Genomic DNA, 27,084 nt, shown 5'->3' on the forward strand with positions numbered 1-27,084 from the left:
CTAGAGCAGACTTTTGCGACAGTTGAGTAATATAGGAGATCAAATGATATCCAATTAAATGAATGCACTTAAAGGAAATGTTTTTGCTGTCCTAACGGCACAATTCACCCCTATCCTACTTATCAATATGCCTCAATAAAGCATAGTGAAGCTGGACTACCATTTTTATTCATCCTGTGCACAAACACGAGCCAATTGAAAGGGCAGGATTCACTTAATTGTCTTGCTGGAGGAGAAGCATTCAGAATGATGTATTCAGTAATCAAACTGAGCAAATTTGGCCAAGATGTGCTAAACCTTTATGCAACACAGTGCAGCAAGGAAACTTGCTGTGCTACGTTGCATGAAAGGGAGAGAGCAGAAATGCACCATATTGACTAAGATATGGCACACCTTTGCTGTCTGCCTAGCGCCAAGGCAGGCGCCCTTGCCTGTATTGTGGTCAGAATAGTTTTTGTGCAGGTAGGGATACCTTACTGCCCAATCACTATTCTTAGAGGCGTATTGCTCTCTGCAAAGGCGAAGTGAAGATGAGACAGGAAGATATTTCTCCTTGTTACACCTCTGTGGGGTAGGGACACCATTTTGTCACACACCCAGATTTAAAGACGTTACTAAATCTGGGTTTGCACCAAAATACTTAAGTGGATGCATAAAAACACTAATGCTCCACCCGTGTAACGCCTCCCTGACGCAGGGTAACACAACGCAGCGTATGGTGCTACATTTCATTACTTTTTCATTACAAATTTTGATACTGTGTTGTAGCTGCGCCAAAGAAGTGATTAAAACATTATGCAAAATGTTAGTATGTGAGGGATTTAGTGTTTACATGGGAACGTAAGCTTCCAATATGGTCATTCTTCTTTGGATGCAGTCAATGTTGTTGCACTACTTTATTAGAAGGATCAAAATATGCATGTGGCAGCCATCAGTGCACATCAGAGACCTTTAGGTTTCACTGTCAAATGATACCACTACTGCTCAGTCTCTGTGCTTGTATGACATTTAAGGGCACCACAGTGACTGACTGACAGACTGGAGATATTTATACATCTTTGTCCTGAAGCTAGTTAGTGTCAGTAACAAGCTAATGTCTTATCAACAGTAAATGTTAAGCCAGAGGGGTCAGTGCTGAAGAGGAGGAGAGGCAGAATCTAGGCACCATGAAGAGGGCATTTTCAGTATTACAAAATGCCCTATGTGGCTGTGGATACTAATTACTCAGGGGCCAAATGGATGAAGCAGTTAAATTCCAAAGCAAGATTGGGCACAGGCGGCCATTGCAATGAACTTCAGGAGATGTGATATGATCTCTTTCTCACAGTCCAGTACTCGCTTAAAAGGCAGCATAGTGTGCAGTTGGTCCGTAAGCTATTTTCAGAGTCAAGTGTATAAGGTGTTGCAGTAATCAAGCTGAGAAATAATTAAGACACCAATATGTAGTAATAAAAATAGAATGGTCTTTCCATTCTTTGAGATGGAAGCCATAGCTGCCCATCACAGCATGGACCTCCTGTGTCAATGAGCCAGTGCTTAATTTGTAAATGAAAGAGTGTCGGTGCCCAAACCTCTACTCTAAGCATGCAGCCTGTGCAATTAAATGTGCGGATATGGAATATCAAGGTGGCATAGTTCTATAAACATCATCAGGCCTCTTTAATCCACTAACAGAAATTCCCTACCCCTTTAGATCACTCTTGCAGGTTTCTGCTTTCTCCCTTTGTGACCGTTTTTTCATCTTTTTACCTCTGTCTTCCTGTGTGTGTGTTTTCCTCTCTTGCTCTCTGTAAATGATTGATGCAAAAGAATAAGTGCTGGTCCCCAAAAATAAGTTCTAGTTCTCCCCTCCGCAACCATCGGCTCAAATTAACCACTGCATTAACCAATGTTCCTTAAAAAAGTTTTGAACTCACTGACATTTCTCTGCACTGACATGGTCTGCAGGACACTGCAGTACATCAATTTTAAATTAGCATAAAGAAACTATTCCTCATCCCCCTCTTAAGTACAGGATCAATTAGGGTAATTCTTCTATATGATGGAGAAAGAAGAATTAGTTTCTCCTCAGATGATTCTAAAATTCAACACCAGATTTTAATGCCTTCTCCCTGCCGAGAAGGTTGTGGCCAGAGACTAATTTACAGCCCAAGTACACGTGACCTCCAAGGCCCATATTATCCATGGAGTGCACTGTCTTTGTTTGCCCCGGTGCAACTTTTAAATGCTGCACCTGGCACAGACGGTTATAGTGTGCCGCCCTATTATGATGAAGTCATTGTTCGCAGGGTAGCCTTGAACTGGCAATGTAAATGAGGGAACATCCTCTCAATACCACTGGTGCTACATGTGTGCCAGCACTATCAGTATTAAAGAAGAGGCTGCACAAGCCTCTGCAGCCCCATCTATAATAAAATAGTGCCACAGGGGTGCACAAAGTGGACGCACAGGCCTGTTGCGCCTCCGGGTCACTATGCGCAATACGCCTCCGGTTTTTGACATCTATTGCATCTGTCTCCTCATGTACCCTTCAACAAGGCATCTACAGAATTCTAGGCATCTCACCTCTTCCTACTGTGACTTTGTAGCCACAAAGTGTCAGGGTAGGTTTGAATTTCGCAGAGGTTTCTAGAGGACCGTTAGAGAGAGTTTATCCTTTCTGCTGTCCAGTCCCCTGGAAAACACTACAGATGCAAGTCATATGGGTTGTGAAGAGCCACTTGATCAGATTAAAAGTAAGCAAATGTCCACTGGGACATTTTTAAGACACTCAAGGCAAAACTTATTGTATTACTGTCCCTCCAGTGGTTGGCAGTCCAGGTACACACACCAACATCATGACAACATATTGTCTTGAGCAGGAAGGCATGACGTCCGGGATATTGGCGGACATAGCTCAATTGATCGGACTTTGGGCATAGAGGAATCTGCTTGCTATTTTAGTGATACATTGAAGTACCGAAAATTATTCACCACCTCCCAATTACAGTTATCACCACAACCAATCCCATTTGTATTACCAATAATCAGTCGGTTGGCAGTGTAGAAGGTCCAAGCATTTATTAGACAAAAACAAACTCTGCCAGAGGAGCTCCTTGCGACCTAACCCCACGAGGTCCGCCAAGAAGACTGCTGGCACATTATCAGAACATCATGTATATACAGTTGCATTTGCAGAAATCATTGCCCAAGATGGAAAAATACAAGCTGGTACAGTTTGGTGCAAGAGGGAAGGACCATATATGGCAGACAAAGCACTCTTGGTTTAGCTCATCCTGGATTAGCAAGGTCGGCCGGGTGACTCCCTTCTGCCAGCTACTGAACAGCGTGCCCCGCACCCCTCCCGGAATGTGCTTATCAGGCCCTCCTCTGCTACCTACAACCTTGACGGGCCTAACGAGCTGAAACAGCAATTCTGCAACAGTTGGCGTATTTCTCAGGAGAATGTTTTCTGAATATAGTAAAGTGAACGGGGCTGTTAATACAGGATTCCGAGCGAGGCCACAAAATGGCGTCGGTCAAGAAAACAAAACGAAAAATGCAAAGGCCAGTGCAGGCTAAGGTTCTAGGGCGTGACAGATGGAATTATGCTAATGTGTATGTGCATATACTAATAGTTTTAGATACACCATGCTAATTCTAACACATTGATTATAGGAAATATATTGTTGTATCTTGATGCCAATTCCTCAAACCCTCCTTTTAGCGTGGTGTAGCTAAATAGATAGGACAAGAAATCTAATCTTCAAAAATATCTTCATTGATTGTCATCAGCTCATTTATCTCTTGTTGCAACATCTGGGCCTTAGAAGGTACTTTAGTTGGTATACACATGGTAGCGATCCTGGAAGCGCAGTAGGAACAACATGCCGGCCCGCACTGTAGCAGGATGCAGCAGGTAAAAATGATACCGGCTGCTCCGCACAGAATTAACAAAATCTTCCATCCCCATGTTGTCAGAAGTCCCCAGAACCACCCAGACAGTGACCAGGAACCATTATCGACATGCATGTCAGAGGCGATGCGATGCAATTTCTGAATGGCCAAATGAACAGAAGGGGCGGAGTCAGGAATATACACGCAGCAAGAGCTGCCAATCACGCGGCATGCTCCACCGTGGTCAGCTAAGATGGCGTCTAAAACCATACGGTTTTGGAGCGCAACGAGCCTTGTCGCCTGAAGCTCAGCCGTAAGGTTGGTCATGATGTCAGTAGTTATATTAATGACATTTTCCACTATCCTGGACAGTCTTCGAATTTCCCTGCTATTAAAAATTGGGCCCCAGAATGGCACAAACCCATTGCTAAAATCCATAAATTGCTGCAAAGAGGTGTCAGTTTGGTCGACCTCAGTCTTAATAAGCTGCCTGCGCTGCCTTTGGGGCACCAGTGAAGGAGTTAGGGCCATAGAGCGCAACCGGTGTGTACGATGGTAATCTGAAGGTGCTATGTACACAGGCGGATAGAGGAAGGACATGTAACACCGTCCTGCCCAATTTCGGGGTAACCAAGTGTATGCATTTTCACCACAGACGAAATAAACATTGGGCGGGGTGACCAACGGAGGGCAAATTCGTTTTCGCAAACGATAGGTGTAGTTGCAAATGCTCTCCCCAACCTGCACTCTGCCTATCCCTTGTACGCAGAATACTGAGGAAACATTCAGGATAGGAATAGGTACAGCACGATCTCTAGTAACATTTCGCTCAAGAAACAACTGGAAGTACTGGGATGCGTTAAAATTTCTAAAGTCATAAAGGTCTTCCTCCATCCAAACTTCATCTCTAACTACTAGATATTTCTGCATACAAGCCTGTGGGTCTATATATCCCCGCCCCCCACAACCACTTTTATTAAAACCATAATGTGCATCAATGTACTCGAACATCAAGTTATGCTCTTCGTAGTCCAAAGTTTTCCGCTGTTCACCCCAATGGCGGTATATAGCCGAAAACAGCCTAAACCATGCTTCACAGCTTCCTAAATAGGTCATGGGCAAGGAGAGGAATAAATCATGATTATGAACCACTGAGGGCAAGAGCCCGCACCCCCAGCAATCAGTAGTATTAGAAACACTGTGAGTTTGATGAAGCATTTCAACAAAAACATTCTTGGCATAAGTCTGGCGATGGCGCTCCTTGTGGGGTGCTAGAGTGTATAGGAGATGCTTAGAGGGGGCAACAGTAGTTGGTAATAATTTCTGCAAAGGATACTCATGTTCCAGATAGACAAATAAACCCATGAACACAGCTATTATGACAGCAATTACTACTACAAATGCTACCTTGACCTTTATGGTCCATGTCGAAAACATTGGTTCATAAAAAGGCATATAACGTGGGGCAATTGGAATTTCTTCTTCTAGTACAGGTCGGCCAAAAGGGTGCATTCCTAGCTAAAATAATCCTAAAAAAAAAAAGTCCTGGCCTAGCAGTCCGTCCTACCAGAGGGTTCTTCTCCCTGTGTCCGTTAGAGCCTCACAGGCAGGCTCTCATCATTTCCCAGAAGAACCAAAAGAAGGTGGTCTAAATTTATTTCGTGCTACAACCTGGCCTTTATGTTGGCATCAGTCTTTCTTTCTGAACAGAGCACAGTGATCAAAGTTCCAGCTCTCAGCGTGTTCAGTCCAGTGTCTCGCTCAGCACCTCAGACCAGCAAGCTAACAAGCCCTGTCTTAGCAATCAAGTCTTTCCTTATCTCCTGACGGTGGGGTCTGAGGTACCGATTTTTTGCTTTCTCGGCCGCAGGTTGTATCGCACACTACCCGGCACTTCCTGATCAGAGAACAGCACACCAGATACTCTCTGAGAATTTTCATGTGCAGGGGTGCGGAGAGCAGGATTCAAAGCTCCAACAGATTCAGTAGAGACCAAGTCGTCTGGCCTCGCCACACTCTCCTCTAGCCCTGTCTCAATCTCACAGGCGTCGGAAAAGGGCACAAATGCAGTAGCTTTCTCACTCTCCTGCGTCAGAATACCCCCTGCACGTTGCTGATCATAAGGAAGTGGAATCGGTAGCCTCTTTAGATGCGAAACATGAAGCCAATGCTTCTTCCCGTCCACTTTAACCGCGGTCCGGGTAGCCAGAAGAATCTGACGGGGCTCGGACCACCTTGGAGCCAGGATGGAGTCTCGATCAAATTTCTTCACCAGTACCCACTGACCGGGTTGTAGTCGATGTCCGGGGCCCTCTGGCAGCGGCTGCAGTACGGAGGCTACCTGCTGATGAACAGAACGAAGGTCTTTAGTTAAAGCGTAAAGGTAATCAATCAACATAGGATATTCAATATCAGTAAAAGACCAAGGCCTGGGCACCCCCCACACGTTCGCCGACCTCCCAAAAACAATTTCATAAGGTGATAGACCAGATCGGGAATGAGGGGTAACCCGCAAGGACATGAGTGCTAAAGGCAAGGTGTCAGGCCATTTCAATCCTGTACTTTCCTGTATTTTAGCCATTTTCAATTTGAGCGTGCCATTGTATTTTTCCACAAGTCCAGCTGATTGGGGATGCCGGGCAGCGTGGAATTTCTGTTTAATCTGTAGGCCTTCACAGATGTGCTTAACCAGGGCCCCCTGGAAGTGTCCCCCGTTATCTGACCAGATCAAGCGGGGCAAACCAAAGCGAGGCAGGAATTCTTTGAGGAGGGCATTAGCTGTGGCCATTGCTGTGTTTTCTTTGGTGGGGTAGGCCTCAACCCATTTGCTAAAGGCACAGACAACCACTAAAACGTACTTCAAGTTGTTTACGCGCTCCATATGAATATAATCCATCTGGAGTACCTCGAAGGGCAATGTCGGGGGTGCAAAATTTCCGCTCAAAACATTCTCCCCCTTCCCCGGATTGTGTCGCAGACACACCATACAGTTTTGGACCAACCGGACAGCCTTCCTTTGGATGTTAGGGTTGTTCCAAACTGGGTCCAAAAGCCCACAGATACCTTTCCCTCCTATGTGTGCAGGACCATGCGCCATAGTCACAATGGCCTGCACTAGTGCGTTGGGCAATAACCATCTTTGTTTCTTTGTCAGATCGACCCAGCAATTATTCTCATCCAATCTCCCTACCTCCTTTTCCCATTTCTCCAATTCAGCGGGTGTAGCTTCCTGCTGTAATACCCTCACACTTTCCATGGTGTTATCGAATAACTCAGAATCCTCCACCCATCTTGCAGAAGTATTCACAAACATTTTTGACATTAGGGACTGTGCTGTCTGCTTGGCCACCTGATCAGCAAAGGCATTCCCTTCCCCCACCTCATCTACTATTGCTTTGTGCGCACTGCATTTAATGATGGCTACTTTCTTAGGCAAGGTGAGGGCATCTAATAATCGTAGCACCAAGGGACCATTCTGTATCTTTTGACCATGGGAAGTAAGAAAACCCCGCTCCCTCCACAGCCGCCCAAAGCTATGGGCCACGCCAAAGGCATATTGGCTGTCAGTGTAAATGTTGACCTCAAGTCCCTCGCTCAACTCGCAGGCTCGCAGGAGGGCCAAGAGTTCAGCTGCCTGGGCTGACCGATGCGGAACTCGGAATGTCTCAACTACTGTTTTTAGAGTCGTAATTGCATATGCAGCTGTTGTTGTTCCATCTGCCAATTTGAAACAGGACCCATCTACATACAATTCCCCCTGGGGTTCAACTAGGGGGGTGTCTGTTAAATCAATCCTGCCTTTAGTTTCTTCTTCGGTGCGAAAAATACAATCATGCATGTCATCATTCTGTTCACCCGTAGGGAGTGGCAACAAGGTGGCCGGATTCAATGTTGCACACCGGGTGATCATGATGTGTGGTGCGAATAGTGTTAACTCGTATCCAGTGAGGCGTGCGCTTGTGAGATGCTGTGTTTTTGTTTTGTTTAGCAATGTATCCACAGCATGCGGCACCATCACTGTTAGGTTGGAATTTAAAACGAGTCCTTCTGACTGCCGGATGGCCACTGCAACAGCCACGGTGGCCCTCAGACAGCTTGGAAGTGCTCTTGCGACATTATCCAATGTAGCTGACAAATAGGCGCAAGGTCTTTGCTTACCACCAAAGTCCTGCGTTAACACTGACAGTGAACAACCGTCGACCTCATGCACGTATAGTACAAAAGGTTTACGGTAGTCAGGAGTGCCCAAGACAGGGGCAGAACAAAGAGCAGTTTTTAAAGATTCAAAAGAGTGCTGACATTCATCCGTCCAGGGAAGGGGTTCATGCACGTCCTTAGTAGTCAGATGCAACAGAGGCTTACCAAGAAGGGAAAAATTAGGTATCCATTGGCGACAGTAAGAGGTTATGCCAAGAAAAGCGCAAACTTCACGTTGCGTGCAAGGGACAGACATTGTAGCAATGGTAGTAATACGTTCAGGTTTTAGTCGTCTACCCTCCTTCGATAGTAGATGACCGAGGTAGGTCACCTCCTGTCGACAGTATTGGAATTTCGACAGGGAGACCTTATTTCCCTTTGCAGCCAAATGATGTAACAACTTAACGGTCGCATCCTTGCAACCCTCTTCCGTATCCGAAGCGATCAGGAGATCGTCCACGTATTGCAGCAGGACGTTACCCTGTGGCAATTCCAAGTCATCCAGCAAAGCCTTGAGAGCCTGGCTGTATATACTCGGGCTTTCAGTATAGCCTTGTGGTGCGCGGCAGAAGCGGAAGCTGCGGCCAGATAAGGAGAATCCGAAAATCTGCCTGCTATCGGGATGAATGGGAATACTGAAGAAGGCATTCTTCAGATCAATGACCGAAAAATATTGTGCGGTTGGTGGAATCATCGTAAGGATGGGGGTAATGTCAGTCACCACAGGATACTGTGGCACCACAATCTTATTGACAGCTCTAAGGTCAATCACAAAACGGTAAGCAGCATCTTGTCCTGGTATGCTAGAATCAGAATTCCTTTTCAAAATCGGAAGAATGGGGCTATTGCACACATTCGCGGCTGTTTCTTCCACCACTCCTTTGTCAATCAAATCCTGGATAATAGATAGCAACGCCCGCTCACCGGCCGGTGCAATCTTGTACTGCGGAATGCGTAGCAGTTTTGCCCCTTGTTTCAGCGTGATGTGAACCGGGGGGATGTCTAACTTACCAACATCAGCATCCCCTGTTGCCCAAAGTGTGGCTGGGATGCCATCGAACTCCGGGGGCAGGGGCTCATTTTCAGCAAAGCATTGTTTCAAATATTCAGTACAAGGTCTGATCGTCAAATACACCCCATCAGCAGAACAATGTATGGTCGCGTTTAACTTTTTCAAAATATCCAAACCCAACAAATTTTCTCCACAATGTGAGGTAAGCAAAAGTGGAGTGTCGACTATGGCAGGGCCAATCGAGAAGGGAAGAGGTTTGGAAATGGGACTGACCACTGGGACTCCCGAGAATCCCACTGCAATGTTATTTTGCCCAGACAGAGTCGCCCCTGGAACCAACGATCGAGCAACTGAACTATTCATTGCCCCCGTGTCAATTAGGAAATTTTCAGAAGTCCCCAACACCTCCCCTTTTACATAGGGTCCCTTTTGATTGACCGGGATCGACACTTGGCCCCTACTCTGTCCCTGGCTATTGGAGTTCTGGACTTTTTATTAAGGTCCAGAGGTGTCAGGGACAACACCCGAAGACCCCTGAGTTCTACCTGTCTCGGTGCACAAATAAACAGAAACACGGGCTTCTCGATGGTGGCGTCAAAGACCAAAAGTTTATTACTGCAGGGACACAGAAGTCACAGAAACTACACACGGGCAGATTCTAGGAGCCTGTTCAATTTGCACTAAGTTGGTTGCTCCTTAAATGCAAGTTTTTCAGCTGGGGGCAACATTCTCCACATACTAGTACGTTTCTTAAACTTTGTGTCCTAAACAATAAATATTTGGCGTTAAACAGGAATCGTCAACAAATTTCTGATGTCAAACATTACGAATGAGAGGTTCCCACTGTTCGATCATTCAAGAGCCGGACCGCCTCATCGTAAATTTCGTTACCTCCCCCTAATAAAGGCCCAGAAGGAAAGGAGCAGAGCCAGGTGTAGAAGATAGAAAAACAGGATAAGAGATGTTTGTGGGTCGTAAATGGGCAGGGCTACCAACTTCGGCCGCTTAATCATGATCAGGCCAACGAGCACGAGAACCAGTATTGCAGGACTGGCCTCAGGCAGAGGAGGCAGCTTTTGCCGAGTCATGCGGCCACAGCGTTTCTGTCCTAAAGTGCACGTGTCACTAGCAAGGTGAATCGCCGGCTAAAGCCTACGTGTCCTTAAGTGAAATGAATTGATCAGAGGTCACTGTGTGTTCATTGACTATGTGAGGGCAAGAATACAAGATGGATGCCATAATCTAAAATGGATGCCATCGATGTATCGGAAATGTGTTCATAACAAGAGTGCTCTTGCTCGTAGCATAGCGAAAACACCAGGATATACTATATGGATCATTTACGGTTCACTGGTACCGAAATTATGGGTTTACGACGATGTCAATAACACGGGTTCGAATCGTCACGGAACCTCACTGTCCTACGCTTGTGTATACGAATCCTGATCCTCATATTCATAATCGTTATGATAGTACTGCCGGCCTTGACCTTTATCAAAGTGATTACGCTCAGACTTGCCTGAACCCTCTTCTCTGCGCATATCGTTCCGGTCAGGGCCTCCCCGTCCACGTCCTCGCCCTCGGACTGCTCCGTTCTGAGCAAGTAACAGTGGACACTGTGCTTTCCAATGTCCCTCCTCTTTACAATAGGAACACTGGTTCAAACCCACAGTCGGAGCCCCGCCCGTGCCTCGGCCCACATCCGTCCCTCGGGACGCGGGTCCCCTAGTTCCTCTCCCCCTCCTTGTCCCCGCACGACCTGCTGCAGTAGCACTCGTGTTTTCAAATCCTTGGCCTTTTTCTCCACTTTCTCTTTACATTCATTCTCTCTATGTTCGTAGTACTGGGCCATGCTCAAGATTACAGAAGGGGTAGAGGTAGTCCAGGTACTTTCCGCTGCTTGTAAACGTGCGGAAACTTCCGGGGCTAAGTTCGTAACAAATCTATTCACAAATAGCCTAATCCCACCCTCGGTCGCCAGATCTTGTCCACTAAAATCGATAAAAACTCCTTCAAACCTCGTAAAAAAATCGGACACACTTTCGTCCTTCTTTTGTTTGCAAGCAGTCAATTTGTCCCAATCGACTTTTCTCGGTGGTATCAGAGTGTGCATAAAGGCGATAATTCTCGCCGGTAAGGATGTTATTTCAACCCTAGGCTTATCTCCTGGTTTGCGGTCCCTGTCCCATACTCGTAGCTCATCCCACGTACCCCCTAATGCGGCGTGATCAGAGTCGTGCACCTGTCGCCATATATCCACCGGCACAAGCAAACCAAAAAACAGTTCCACATCTGCTAATGTCATAACAGCTGAGGCAGCAGCCTCGGTCAGTTCTTTGTAATAGGCTGTAGGGTTCTTGCGAGGGTCGGGCAGTTGGGATTTCAATGAAAGGACCTCACTCCTTTTCCACGGAGTGTACACCCATTGCTCCTGAAACCTGGTGTCTACCCGTTGCCGAGTAATGACCTGATTATCATCGCGCAGTTCAGGAACCTCGGGATGATAAATGGGATGGACCTCTCGCAAGGGGTGCTGCCAGGCCCACTGAGTCAAGGGGTGTTCCGAAGTCCATTGGGGACATTTCAAAAATAATCTTCCCCTATACTGGACCATAGTGACTACGTTTTTATACACCTCCTGCAGACTCAAATTGAACCGATAGGTCCAATCACGAATCTCATACAATATTTGAGGAGCGCTCCCGTTGCTAAAGCTGACTTCCCAAGCCCAAATGAGGGAATTCGACATTTGAAACACCACGTGTTGTTGCATTACGGGCTCCAAATCTTTCATAGTGCTCCATATGTCTTCAACTGTATATGTGTTATTCCTGATCAATTGGACAGCTTGATCAGCTAACGCTTCCTTCTCTCCATAAGCCACGGATGACCTGGTAAATAACCGTTTACCTTCCAACCCCCCTACTGCCCCTTTCGGAGTCTGATCTGTCGCACCGGGCGTGGTGCTGGCTGATTGAGAGACCCCTATGGGGCTTGGTACGCTCAGTTGTACTCGGGGGAATGGATAGGTCGATTTAGAATCAGGGATAAGAGTGGCCATGCCTCCGGGCGAGGGAAACGGGATGTTCGTGTCACGGTTAGGGGTGGTGGAAATCTGATCCACGAGTGCCGATGCCGGTGGTGCAGCGGCTGCCTGGACGGGGACCGCAGGGTATATGCGTTGCGGGGCATATGGCGGGGGAGGTCTTTGATCTAATAGATCCTCAATCTCATCCTCAGCTTCATTTCTGGTTACATAGCTTTTGTCGACTTGTAACCTAAATCGTCTATCTTCTATCTCTATGTTCTTTTCCGTTTTACTCTTGTCATGTGCAATAGCTTTCTGCGTAATAGTCTGCCCTTGCTGAACCTTAAGTAATTTTTCTGATCTAACACGTCTCCTTTTTGCTTCTTTCTGCCATTTATTCAGAGTGTCGAACATAGCCTGTCGGCTGCGCTTGACGAAAAGACGTTCTTGTAAATACTGAATCTTTTTCCCATCAAAAGATCCAGTCTTTGGCCACTGTAATTCTATTTTATCCTTGGTGTACTTATGCCACAAGGAATTAAAGAGAAGGGGACCAATACCGTGCTTGCAATACATATCGTGGCTGGGTGTACCTTCCGGAGGAGAAGGTTGGCTTTCGTCCAACCTCATGCTCTCCGGGCGGAAACAGCCACAGCACAGTTTGCTGAGACACGGCATTGTCCTTTTCTACACTAAGTCAGCTGGAAAGGAATCAAATGTTATTATTCAAGAAAATTTAATCACATTGTATTCAACACAATTTCATCAAACACATGGCCATGTCATCATTCATTCAACGTACACATTCCAACATACGTAAAGCAAAAATGCGTTATATACAAACGAGAGACAAATGGTATACCAACTTTCCTGCAACCAAAAAGGGCTGAGCCCGTCAACTCCTGCCCGTGGAGAACTCTTTGATGCAATATTCAGAAAACCACAAAATCAATGTTCAATAACAGTCTTGTCCTTAGACTGCCTGGAGATAGTTTCCACAGGTTTCTAAACCACAGACCAACCTACAGGCCATCCGGCAGTATTCATGGTTCACCTCCCGAACTATGCTGGCTAAGCCCGCTTTTGCAAGCGCTGCTCCAGATTTGTCCGAGCGCTACCCAATCTCAACTGTCGGCGTTCCCGAGGACAATCCGGCCCAAGTGCAAACCGCAGTCTCCCACAAGTAAGGCGTGTAATCGCTATCTCCAGTTTTTCGCAACAACCAAACCAGGGGCATCTACACGTGCAATCTCAATATTGCCCCGTCAGACCCCCTTTTCAGAGTATCTCCGTGACCACAAGTAACCAAAATGCCAAGTACCAAGTCCAAAATCCAACACAAGACAAGACAAAACACTCACCTGGTGCACGCAGGTCTGATTGCACGTTCTTCACTGCCAACTCTCAATAAGGCCAACGTGGCTGGTTCTCGGGTCAGACCCGAAGGACTCCGGCGCGAGGTCACTAGCAGCTGAGATCCTCTCCACCGGAGGGGCAAAGCAAAACCCCAAATTCTCGTTGGTTTATTCTGCAATTCCCCCCCGATCGAGAGTACCCCTTTTTAATGTCCCTCTCATTCTCTGAGATACAGAGAGACGACCCCAACGCGAAGTCCCGGCGGAGTCGCCAACTGAAGTACCGAAAATTATTCACCACCTCCCAATTACAGTTATCACCACAACCAATCCCATTTGTATTACCAATAATCAGTCTGTTGGCAGTGTAGAAGGTCCAAGCATTTATTAGACAAAAACAAACTCTGCCAGAGGAGCTCCTTGCGACCTAACCCCACGAGGTCCGCCAAGAAGACTGCTGGCACATTATCAGAACATCATGTATATACAGTTGCATTTGCAGAAATCATTGCCCAAGATGGAAAAATACAAGCTGTTACAGTTTGGTGCAAGAGGGAAGGACCATATATGGCAGACAAAGCACTCTTGGTTTAGCTCATCCTGGATTAGCAAGGTCGGCCGGGTGACTCCCTTCTGCCAGCTTCTGAACAGCCTGCCCCGCACCCCTCCCGGAATGTGCTTATCAGGCCCTCCTCTGCTACCTACAACCTTGACGGGCCTAACGAGCTGAAACAGCAATTTTGCAACAGTTGGCGTATTTCTCAGGAGAATGTTTTCTGAATATAGTAAAGTGAACGGGGCTGTTAATACAGGATTCCGAGCGAGGCCACAAAATGGCGTCGGTCAAGAAAACAAAACGAAAAATGCAAAGGCCAGTGCAGGCTAAGATTTTAGGGCGTGACAGATGGAATTATGCTAATGTGTATGTGCATATACTAATAGTTTTAGATACACCATGCTAATTCTAACACATTGATTATAGGAAATATATTGTTGTATCTTGATGCCAATTCCTCAACATGTCCAGGGAATGAAAAGCCTTCAGTCACAATCATGTATGTGTTTTGCAAATTCTATCTCTATTTCAATATAAATTCTATCTCTATTTCAATATATTAGTTGTTGCCAGAAGTTGGCAGCAACTTATTTTTAGCTTGATGGAGTACTCTTTTGAGTCAGTTCTACTTCCTGAGTTAAGGATCTTTTGGAGATCGTATATTTCCCATAGTAAGGGAACTTGTGCCTTGTTCTCCTCACACCCGCTGATCTTGGAAGTCTTTGCAAATGTCAAATAGAGCAGGATCAGATTATAATGGCGATTCCCAATTGGCCATGAATAAAATGGTCAACCCACCAACATCATCTCACTATATAGAATGAGTAATGTGTTTCTCATCCCCCATCTCCATTGAGGTTTATTCTCTGTTGATCTCCAGTGCACATCCTCAGGTTATTGATCTGAATCGTAAACTGGCAAAGGACCACTAGGGAATTACGAGGAATGTACCCATTTCCAGACCACAATTGAATTGTGCCTACATGCTTCCTGTTTATGTTATATTCTGTTGTGTTAGGTTACATTACGTTGTGTTAGGTTATGTTATGTTTGGTTAGATTATCGAAGTTTGAACACCATACTACAGACATCCCAGTAGCTCTGTATTAGCATGCATGGTTTCATAGATCTTATATACTTTCCATGAAGGGGAATGCAAGGCTAACGTCTGGAAGCCAGACACAATTTGATTGGAAACCTTAGTCAGTCAACATGAACTCTACCGAGATACCTTTTCAAGAGTGTTTTGAATAGTTGATCTTCGCTACTGGGATATTGTAAGTCATGTGCCCTGAACACCCACCTAATATGTGCTGTGCCGGTATGTTTTGTGATATATATCTTGGAGGGTTGAGACACTTTACATCCATCCTACCAGTCACTGGAATCTGCCCTCCAACAACATCAGGAGAAAACTAATGTTATTGACTAGCCTGGAGTGCCCTCAAGCCTGCCCCTAATTGGGATGTCTATCCTACAGCATGCCAATGCACATGCCATTGTTAATGTGCTTCTCTCCTCTCATCTAGGCCCAAAAAGAACATCACATAGATGTGCTTCGGTCTTATGGGCTTCAGAGTTGATTTTTAAGGTGGCACATTAACTCAGCATTGCATAAGAAATACAAACAATCACATAGCCTAAAATCCAAACCACAATTCAACATTTTTATCCATTAACATTAAACCCCAATTTCGTTGGTCTTCAAATACATTCTAAATTTGGTGAAGTATCATATATTACAGTAAAACTCTTTTGCTCTCTATTTTAAAAATTGCAACGGATATTTAAGTCTAAGTCAAGAAGGTGAAAGAAAGTACAAGGTGCCATTATTACTAATGCAGTGTAGTTCAATCTACAAAATATCTAAGACAATAATAAAAAGCATGAGTAGATACTGTTAGATTCAGTGATATGATCAATGGATACCTTGCAGGCCCGGACTGGCCATAGCGGGCACCGGGCAATCCCCTGGTGCGCTGCAAGGGTGGGGGCCGGTTTTGAGCCCCTGGGGTGTGATTTTGTTGCAGGGCCGTTTTGCAAAATCGGCCCTGCAACAAAACCAGCCGAAAACCTGCCCTGGCAAAGAGCTCGACGGCACCTCCAAACCCCCTTCTCCCCCCCCCCCCTCCTAGTGGGGAAGGGGGGGCGGCCGAGCACTGGGTAAGAGTGGTCTGCTTAATTCAGACACTCTGTTCATCACCACCCCCTTTTCTGAATCGTTTTTGGCCACTATAGGTGTGGCAGGGTATACTCAGACATGAGTCCCTCTCTCACTGCTCCATCAGGATTCAAGCAAGCCGGGCCGAAGACGGCTGAAATGCCAGAAACCGGTCCCCGGTAGCTTGTCTCCTTTCCGGTGAAGAATTGGCTTGGTAGTTTAGTCTGCCCTGTTCCCATGATGCACTGGGCCAGGGACAGACTGATTTGCATATAGCCAGGTTCTGAGCTGGGATGGGGTAGTGAGATAAATAACGGTGATGGATCAAGCCCTGATCTCTGGACTGGGTAAGAGTGGTCTGCTTAATTCAGACACTCTGTTCATCACCACCCCCCTTTTCTGAATCGTTGGTTCCCAGTCCGGCCGTGATACCTTGTATGTAAGCTTTAGAACAAAAACATTAAATTCCACCTCCTGAGTTATGCAAAGTTGAAAACGGTAAATGAGTGAAGTTTCGAACTTTCTTTACACATCTTCGAATAAGGACGAGATTTCACACACAGAAATAATTTTCTGCAGTTTCTTTGTAAGTGCATTGTTTCGTAAAAAGTAGCTTTGAAGCTTGGTCTATTTGCAAATCCTACATTTCACGGGACTTTTCCCTCACCTATTTTATCATTCTTGGAACTGCCCGGTATGTAAATTATGCTAGCTTCACAGACCTCAAGGACAAAGTGACACATGATGCAATGTGGGATATTATTGTTCGCCGGTATTTGAGTTCTGTCATAGACAATGAGTATACTATGTATTGTATATAGTATATTGTAACTTTGTTTCATTGAGTGTAAACACTGATATTTTTTTATTCAGGCAGCCCTGGATCTAAAAGAGACAAAAAACCTTAGCATGAGTGTGCAGTATGGATCTCGGTTAGTTATAGTTGGAACGACAATAAAAGGCACTAAAGTAAGCTCAGACCTAACCTGGAGCTTCCAACACAACTGGCCATGGTTGCTGCAAACTGGAATTTCAGCATCTATCCAGGTACGATTTTATATTTGCATACACATATCACCTGTTAAAAGGAATAATTTAACTCATTCTGCATGTCTCACCATAACCAATGCCCTTGGATTTCAGACTACTATCAACATGAAGTGGGCAGATCCTACCATGGAGTGCAGTTTGCAGATCATTGCTGGGCAGACATCAATCACCTACACCATCAACTATTACTGCAGTCAAAGACGGAAGGAAATGACATTTAAAAGTGTTCACAACAGTGAGAATCTACTGGTTTCTGGCTATCCCAAAGCAATCAATACAACTGCTGTGCTGCAACAGCTGGGTAAGAGCCTTACCACCGTCCTAATACTGATGCGATAAGGGTGCACGTTCTTCTAGTTTGTATCTTATCAGCACATTTTGTTTTAGTAAGTTGTATTATTAGCAGATGAGCAGAACAGAGAGAGGAAGAAGAGCTTAGTTTCTCAGATCTGAACAAAAAAGGTCCAGTGTTTTCTGTTTCTAATGTTTCCTCCCTCTTAGGCTCTAATTACTAGTGTGCTGGTGTTATATTTATATGTTATGTGGTTCATCACTTTATCATTACTCACATCTTTCACTCATTAGAATGTTGCTTTCTTATGATGCCTCAGATGGTTCTAAGATGATGTCATGCCTGTGGCATCAGTGAGCAGTTGGTCCAGCTGTGTCTGGCATGAAGATGTTCAGGTCTTCCTTTGAAGAATAAATCCACTTGGAAATATTACCAGATCTACTTGGTTTATTTATCATAACAGCTGGGTTTAGGTGTGCTGATCCCATGAAGTCAGAAATAATGATTCCGGTTGGTGTCCCCACAACTAAACTCTGACCATTTCTGGAATGGCGAATAACATGTAGCATCATATTTACCTGCTTCAAATCTGCATGTGAAGTCCCCAAATCTGCCTTAATTTACCACCAGGCCTTTTCCATCCATGCACCAAGTATCTGGATCAACATCCTTGGGCCTCATTTATGAGATTTAGAAGTAGGACAGTGCCACATCAAACTTGCTGCGCTGCCCTACGTCGAAACAAAAGGGCAGGAATGCACCATATCTATGCAATACGGATCATTCCTGTCCTTTTCCCCAGCACCAGTGAACAATGGGCTGCCATGTGCAAGACTGCCTGCATTGCAGGGCTGATTGGTTTTGGGCAGGATGGGATACCTTCCTGCACAAAATCAAACACAAGAGGCGATTTCATTTTCTATGTGTGCTGCAGAATGCAAGACACATAGAAAATGGAAAGCACAAGGGGGAAAAAAAAATTCTCCTTGTTGCGCCTCTCTAACTCCGCACTTGGGGTGGCATTAGATTCTGACGTATTCCCAGGTTTACAATTTCTCGTAAATCTGAGATGTGTCAGGTTCCATGGGTGTTCCGTGAAAACACCTACAGCAACACCCATGGAACGCCCCTTTCACGCAGTTTTCTGCTTGAAAGGGGCACATATTTATAAGGCCATGAAAAGCCACATAAAGTGGCTTTACGTGGCCTTATAATAATGCTGTGGCACATTGCGCCACCAGAACATCAAAAAAGTGACGTTCCATTGGCGCAAAAGTTCCAGCCCCTGTATCCACGAGGACCGCTCCAATGCTGCTTCAATTTAGGAAAGAATTGAAGACTCACCTCTTCAAAGAACACTAGATCACAATTCATTAACCATCCGGATCACTGACTGAATATCGAGGAGGCAAAAAATATCCTGTGGACAGAATATTGTGTCAAAAATATTGAGGATCAAAATACCGAGAAGGTCAGTGCAAATAGGTAAGTATAACTGTACTATTCTTAACTCCACATGTACGTACCTTGAAGATATATATATATATCATCCAGAAACGTATATGTGGAGTTAACTATAGAAAAACCTGACATACCTATAGAAACTTACCATCACAATATTCTTGACATAGTATTTTGTTCACACAATACTCTGGACTCAATATTGTGTGCAAACACCAACCATCCATGTCCCAGCTACTTCTCCTATCACACCTTGAATATATGCTCACCCTGTACTAAGCTTCACTGCCTTTTGGCTAGGTTTGTGCAACAGAACTACCATACACATACATATTTACATATCACCTGTTTTTTGCAGGTGGTAAATAGGAGCAAGGGAGCCTGAGCGAGACTAGGATTGTGAAATGGTGCCTGAGGGCAGGAGAGTCTGTGGTCTGGCATGGAGTAGTGTCCAGTGCTCTTGCTGTGCCATAGGATAAGGTCAGGCAGGGGCTGGGCTACTCTTGTGCGTGAGCCACATGCTTTAATAAGTCTATTTTCCAGCTGGTAAAATCTGATCCCGAGCTCCAGCTCCTAGGCAACCAAAGGCAGGAAAATCATGCTAGTTAATTGAGCAGAGTGACATCCCATCTAGGCATAGCACCATGCCCTGCTTGTAATCTGGACATCAGTGCAGCTAAGAACAATGCGAGCAATCCATCATTATACAAATAGGCAATTACTAAAAATAATAAAAGTGCATAATGATGCTGCAAAAAGACATTAAGAAAAACTAAAAATATATGATGAATACGCACATTTCCTGTTTACCTGCTGTCATTGATATCTTATCCTCAAACATCTATAGTGTTCCAGTGCTTTAAGAGGTCTTGTCTACGGGATCGAATTCATGAAAACTCCAGCAAGCAGATGTCTGGGCACAAAATGGAATGTATTTGAAGTCATAGCTATGTATGTTCAAATCCGCCATCAATGCACACACTCTACTCCTCAAAACCACAAAGAAAACAGCCCTCCAAGACAGAATCAACACCTATGCACGCAACAGCAGAGAACTCTTCGCCATCGCCAAGGAGTACGCTAGGCCAAACAGCAAGACCACAGATGTTCCTCCCTCCCAAGACCTCTGCAACAAACTCTGCACCTTCTACCACCACAAGATCAGGCAGATCTACGACAGCTTCAACACCCTAGACCCTGCCACTTTGCCTGCCACCACCGCAAGCAAACACGCCGCACCCCAACCGACCATGTTCTGCTGGACCCCACAACAGAGGACACACTCTAGACCATGATGATCATCCACTCAGCAGACCCGTTGGATCCCTGCCCGGACCACATCTTCCACAGAGCAGCCGCTGCCATTACCCCCCATCTGCGCCGTACCATCAACTTCTCCATCGAAACTGACACCTTCCCCAATGACTGAAAGCATGCCAAGATCAACCCCCTTCTGAAGAAGCCATCCACAGATCCTACCAACCTCAAGAACATCAGACCCATCTCCCTCCTCCCCTTCCTAGCCAAGGTCATCGAGTAGGCCAATAACACCCAACTCTCCACATTCTTAGAAGGAAACCACGTCTTGGACACTTCCTAATCCAGGTTCCGAATCAACCATAGCACGGAGACCGCACTTCTCGCTGATACCAAGATACCTGCTCCCTCCTCGACCAGGGTGACACTGCAGCCCTTATCCTACTATACCTCTCGGCTGTCTTCAACACCATCTCCCACTGCACCCTAATCCTGACACTCCACGAATCCAGCATCTGCGACAAGGCACTGGACTGGATCCACTCCTTCCTCACTGGCCGCACTCAGCAAGTTAGACTACCCCAGATCCTCTCAGAAACTACAGAGATCAGCTGTGTTGTGCCCCACGGCTCCTGCCTGAGCCCCAACATCTTCAATGTCTATATGGCCCCTCTCACCGCCATCATCAGAAGCCACAGACTCAACATCATCTCCAACGCCGACAACATTCAGCTGATCCTCTACCTCACTCATAAATCCACAATCGCCAGAGCCAACTTCCACAGCAAAATAAAGGCCACCGCTACTTGGATGAAAGACAGCTGCCTTAAGCTCAACTCTGACAAGACCAAGTACTCATCCTGGGACCCATGCCTTTGGCCTGGGACGACTCTTGGTGGTCAGCCGCTCTGCGATCCCCTCGAACCCGACGGATCACACACTCAACCTCAGCATCATACTAGACTCCTTACTCACAATGAACCGCCAAATCAACGCAGTTTTGTCAGCCTGCTTCTACATGCTCCACCTGCTTCGAAAGACATTCAGATGGATCCCCACAGAATCAGCTCTACAACATGCTCAAGAAACTACAGAACATCCAAAATGCTGCAGCCGGACTGATTTTTGACATTTCTTACTGCAGCCACATCAGGCAACACCTCCGACAACTCCACTGGCATCCAGTCAACAAGAGAATCACCTTCAAGCTCCTCACACATGCCTACAAAGCTCTCCACGATGAAGGACCAGCATACTTGAACCGCTGACTTGCATTCCACGTGCCCCTCGGACAACCCTGTTCCGCCCAGATCACCCTAGCCTCCGTCCCTAGGATCCACAAGACCAGAATCGAGGAAAATCCTTCTCCTACCGCACTGCCAAAACCTGGAACATCCTGCCCCTCAACCTCAGACAATCCACATCGCTGACCCAATTCAAGAAGGTCCTCAAGACCTGGCTCTTCGAATGATCCTACCTCCATAGGGGCCTGCAGTCCGCCCTCCCTGCGCCTTGAGATCCTCACGAGTGTGTAGCCACGTTATAAAAGCCCCTGATTGATTGATTGATTGATTGTAGTCACAGCTTAACATGGATATTTTTAATATAAAATTCGTTTTAGCCACATTTCACCATGTTTTATCTACAGAGGGCTCCCATATTCTTTACTCCTTAGATTACAAATTCCCAAAATGTTATGTCCTGTGAACAATTCTTTTTTATACTGTATAGACCCTCGCAGGCAATGGGCACAAAATCCTCATAAACATCTACACTTTCCAACTTTGTTAAAATATCTTAGTTGTATTACTGAGAAATGGTCAAAACATGAAATCCTAAACTGTGGATTGCTTTTTATGTCTTTAAAACTCATCACATGGTGCAGGAGTGCCAAACTTTTCAGGTCGGGAACCACCAATTTCAGTTATTAACCGTACCCCTGCTCCATAAGATTAGGTGCAATTGTCCACACAATGTAGAATAGCCATTGAAACTCAGAATTCACAGGTTTTTCCTTATGCAGAGTCTGATTTTCAGGCAGGATTCAGTTCCATGCTTTGAGATGGGAGCGTGAGAGTCTGTGGGAGGAGGATCTCAAAGAGAGAGCAGGCTGCGAGAAGCAGGGGGCCCTTTCATTCTACCCAGTGCTGCAGGATTCAAGTATGGGCCAGGCTGTGTTTGCACCCTCAGACCCACACATGATTTCTTCAGCCAGTTTTTCTGCCCAGCAAAGTGGTCCCGCACCCCCTAAAATCAGGTACAGGAACATCAGACCTCCTGTGTTTGGGTTGAACGGTATTCTACCAGGGGATACATCTCCACCTGACTTTTAATCTGGGTCTTTATGTACTTGTCTCCAATCTAAATTGTGAACTGTTTCTTCCTCTTTATTTTCAGAAAACAAGGCACAGACAACTTTAAGACTCCATTTTGATGACAAATGGCTGGTTGCTGAATTTGATGTAAATACAGAGCTCCTTTTGGATGGTACCCTTGAACTGAACTCAGAAGTGAAACATTCTGCACCTGCTTTCAGTCTTCTGGGGGTTCCTCGTTCAGTCCAGGTAATAACATGAGCTGCACGTGTTTAAATAGCAAAGATAATGCTAGACTTAGGCAGTGCTTGAAATGCATATTTAGATGTGTAGGCACTCAATAACCCTGAGTTCCTGTTTACTACTTAGAGGTGTCTGTACTCTTCTTTCACAAGTACTGGACTTCTGCTTGGACGTGCAGGTACTTTCCCTTTCAAATTAAAGAACTGCATATTCTCAGTACTGGACAGTACCTGCCCATTTAATGCACTGGACTGGGGCAATCGATTTAACACCCACAAATTGGCCCGCAAGTCTAAATACAGACAAATTATAAATAGACAAAATGTATACAATTCACAAAAGGAAAATAGTGTGACGCCTTGTTATTTTCTTGCACCTCACATAAGACATTTGGAGGCATATGTTAAAGCCCCTATCGCCACTGGAGCATCGAGCATCACTTTTTTGACACTCTGGTGGCATAGAGTCATTTCCTATATTTACAAGGTGGGGCTAAGCCACTTAGGGCCATATGTAGGTAATCCAAATTTACCGATTCTAAAATAACGAATTTTACCGATTCGGTATATCAGAATCTGTAAATGGTATGTAGGTATTGATTCGGTAAATGTTACCAATTTGGTAATTCCCTTTCATTCCTATGGGCCTGGAGGCCCATAGGAATGAATCGGATGCCATTCACTATTACCGATTCGGTAAATACCGAATCGGTAATAGGGATTCCATATTCAAGGGTGGGAGGGTGTCACATTGACACCCTGTTGCACCCCTGAATCGTGCATGTGTGCACATGTGGCACACATACCTGCCCTAAGGGCATGTACGTCTGCCACATGGCACTTTTGGAAAAGCACAAATTTCCTTTTTCAAAGGTTTTCGATATTTACCACCAACTTTTAGTTGGTGGTAAATGCCGAATCCTTAACTCAGAAATGCACTCACTTGAGTGCTCCCTACATTACGGATTCTGTAATTTACCGAAACTGTATTTTAAGGATTCGGTAATTTACTGATTCCTTAAATTACCGATTCGAAAATTACCGAATCCTTAATTTTGGCCCCTACATCTGATGAAGGACCAGATGGGTCCGAAATGCATTGGACATGATAAATAAACAAATTGCTTGAAAGGACCTATGCTTTAGTCGTGTTTTTGGTTGAGAGGTTCGGAAGGCCCGCCATCACATGAGAAACCTGGGATATTTGCATTTGCCTTGCATGAGGTAAGAATAAGAAAAGATAATCAAAAGTAAAGTGATTGTGCAACGGATTACATTGGGATTAAGATTGGATGAAAAAAAGAAAGAAAAAAAAGTTTTTCAGATGAAAAGAAGGAAGCAAATGCACTTTGAAATGAGGCTGTCGCCACTGAAGTGGGGTTAAAGGATTACCCCACTATTTTGCTGTTTATGTTTTACACGTGCAGTGTGGGCTTGGCACGTAAAAAAGTGAGCACGCCACTCGGAAAAGATTTGGTCAAAAATGACAAGTTAATTATGGTTGAAAAACGGTGTGCAACCCTTTACTTATGTGAATTTGTCGAATTAGCCCCTAGGGGTTAGCACCCATTAAAACATCGCACTTTTTGAAGGGAATAAAGAAGAAACATCGAACATTGAACACTTCATGCAAGGCGAAAAACTTTGGTCCACTGAGCGAGTTTGCTTTGAAAAAAGAGTCAGTTGAAGATGCAAAATAATGATTTAATATGACCTAATTATCGTGGGCAGTTTATTGTTGAACATTTTTATGAGGTAGTATGTGCTGTAGAAGCCCGGTGTGCCGGAGGAGTGACAAAGTACATTCTTGTGTTTTATTATGTTACCACAGGGGATTATGGGAGGTGTAGTTTTCTCCCAGAAGGTTCGTTTACCCCAGGTGCAAATGATCGAGTGAGAGGAAAGGGCGGGTCGCAGTTACGAAGTTGGAAGGTTTTGGCTCTATAAGAAAGGGGGAAATGAAATAAGGAGAGCGTCTATTTTCCACAAGAGAGAGGATGATGTTTTCAGTTAAGCAGGTACGCTGAATTTGAAGAACTGATGGAAGGGAGAGAGGGAGGTTTAAGAGGAGTTGGTCAGAGAAGAGACGGGAGCAGAAAGGGAAAATAGTAGATTTGGTGAAAAGGAGCAGGGAAGAGTGGAGGAGGAAGAAGGGGTTCGAGCATAATAATGGAATAAGAGTAGAGAGCTAACTGTGATGACCCGAAGGGAGAGTGCAGAAATATTAAAAGAATAATGGAAAACACGAAGGGTGACAGATTAACATGTTACACAAAGGACATTTTAGAATGTTACTTAGGGATGATGTGTAGTATAAAACGACAGAGTTTAAAATGAATTTGAGTCCATGGTTATAATTGTTGGTTGTTAATACAAACTTCATTGTCATTTACAGTATGTTCCCTGATGAAGGACCAGATGGGTCCGAAATGCATTGGACATGATAAATAAACAAATTGCTTGAAAGGACCTATGCTTTAGTCGTGTTTTTGGTTGAGAGGTTCGGAAGGCCCGCCATCACATGAGAAACCTGGGATATTTGCATTTGCCTTGCATGAGGATAAGAATAAGAAAAGATAATCAAAAGTAAAGTGATTGTGCAACGGATTACATTGGGATTAAGATTGGATGAAAAAAAGAAAGAAAAAAAAGTTTTTCAGATGAAAAGAAGGAAGCAAATGCACTTTGAAATGAGGCTGTCGCCACTGAAGTGGGGTTAAAGGATTACCCCACTATTTTGCTGTTTATGTTTTACACGTGCAGTGTGGGCTTGGCACGTAAAAAAGTGAGCACGCCACTCGGAAAAGATTTGGTCAAAAATGACAAGTTAATTATGGTTGAAAAACGGTGTGCAACCCTTTACTTATGTGAACCCTACATCTCAAATGCCTAATACCGGTCGGTAATGGCCGAAATTCGGTAATTCGTCCGTTACCGACCGGTATTGGGATGGGACCTACATCTGGCCCTTAATGTGTTTTAACGGCACCTTGTGAATATGCCGCTTTGTGCGGCAGTCCTCTGCGGCAAAGGAGTGTGCAATGGGTGGTGCTGTGGGCGTTCCACTGCAACACCTTTTGACACTGCCCCAGGTTTACAAGGCTGAGGCAGCCCCAAAAACAGCGCCATGCTAATGGCATGGAATAACGAGCCGTAGAACGGCCAAACACAGAAATTATCAATGTTTCCTCGTTTTTTGCTATTTCCATATGTGCTCTGCAGCACACTTTGAAAGAGCAAATCGCTATGAATCATTGTTTATGTGCAGGAAGGTGCAGCGCTAGGGGAAACACAGGGGTGCACCGTATTCTTGTGAATACAGCGCATCCCTACATTTGAAAAATGTCGGAGCGGGGCACTGCTGAATTTGATGCAGCTCCACGCTCTGACATTTGTTTGTAAATATGCTTCTTGGTAGTCTTCTTAGGGGAACCTTATGTAGGTATAAAAAATATCAAGCTTGAATTTTTTTTCAATGCAATTCGAGGTTTTTATCGACTTGAGAAACTCATCTGGAGGCACACAACAACTTTTTATTGCATCTTCTGATGAACCTCATTAAACTGGTTTTATTAGTCAGCTTGTAACAGTTTGTGGGTTTCCACCGAGGGTGGCAGAGGTTGCTGCTTATGGAGGCACACAACAACTTTTCTAAACAATTGCAATTTATTGTACTCGAAGCAATACCGAAGCAACATTAGTTATGCAACCAAAGTGAGTTAATCTATTCACTTGGTAACCTTATGTTAGTGCAAACTGCCAATAGGCACAAATAGGTGGGTTTAAAATGTTGGAACAACAGAAAGACTGCAGAGCCGGACTGGGAGCACAAACCAGCCCTGGCAATTGAGTCGGACCGGCTGCAGGGGGTTCAGTGGGGGGTGCTGGCGGAATACACTGCTGCTGTTTTCGGTATAGAGGGCCGATATTACAGCACTGCAGCAAAACTGGCCCCCTGTACTAAAAATGGGCCCCATCAGTCCAAAACCAGGCCCCACCCTTCCAGCCCATCGGGAAAATGTGTGGTGCCCACTACGGCCAGTCCGGCCCTGAAGCACTGTATTTATAAAGGACAAATAGAAGTGTCCAATGTGTGCTCAAGGGCAGGCAAAGTAAATGAACTTTGTGAATCCCCCCAAAATCTGCATATTCAGAAATATTGAAAAGCAATATTTCCCAAATTCAACTGCGCTTAAACTGACACCGTTCAGACAAACCGTTGAGTGACAGGAAATGTACATCCATGGCCCAACTATGTGCAGGATGTACACCTTCTTGCCAA

General features: G+C 45.1%; 1 protein-coding gene across 1 annotated transcript in view; it reads left to right on the forward strand.

Moving 5' to 3' along the window:
- The window catches only part of APOLTP (apolipoprotein lipid transfer particle homolog), a 1,141,779-nt gene that overhangs the window by 742,442 nt on the left and 372,253 nt on the right, over nt 1-27,084 (forward strand). Inside the window, exons 46-48 of the mRNA XM_086941409.1 lie at nt 17,059-17,232; nt 17,329-17,536; nt 22,643-22,809. Of these exons, the coding sequence (XP_086797535.1) occupies nt 17,059-17,232; nt 17,329-17,536; nt 22,643-22,809 (549 nt within the window). The remainder of the gene's footprint in view (nt 1-17,058; nt 17,233-17,328; nt 17,537-22,642; nt 22,810-27,084) is intronic.

This window comes from Lissotriton vulgaris, chromosome 10 (genome assembly GCF_964263255.1).
Source record: "Lissotriton vulgaris chromosome 10, aLisVul1.2, whole genome shotgun sequence".
NCBI lineage: Eukaryota > Metazoa > Chordata > Amphibia > Caudata > Salamandridae > Lissotriton > Lissotriton vulgaris.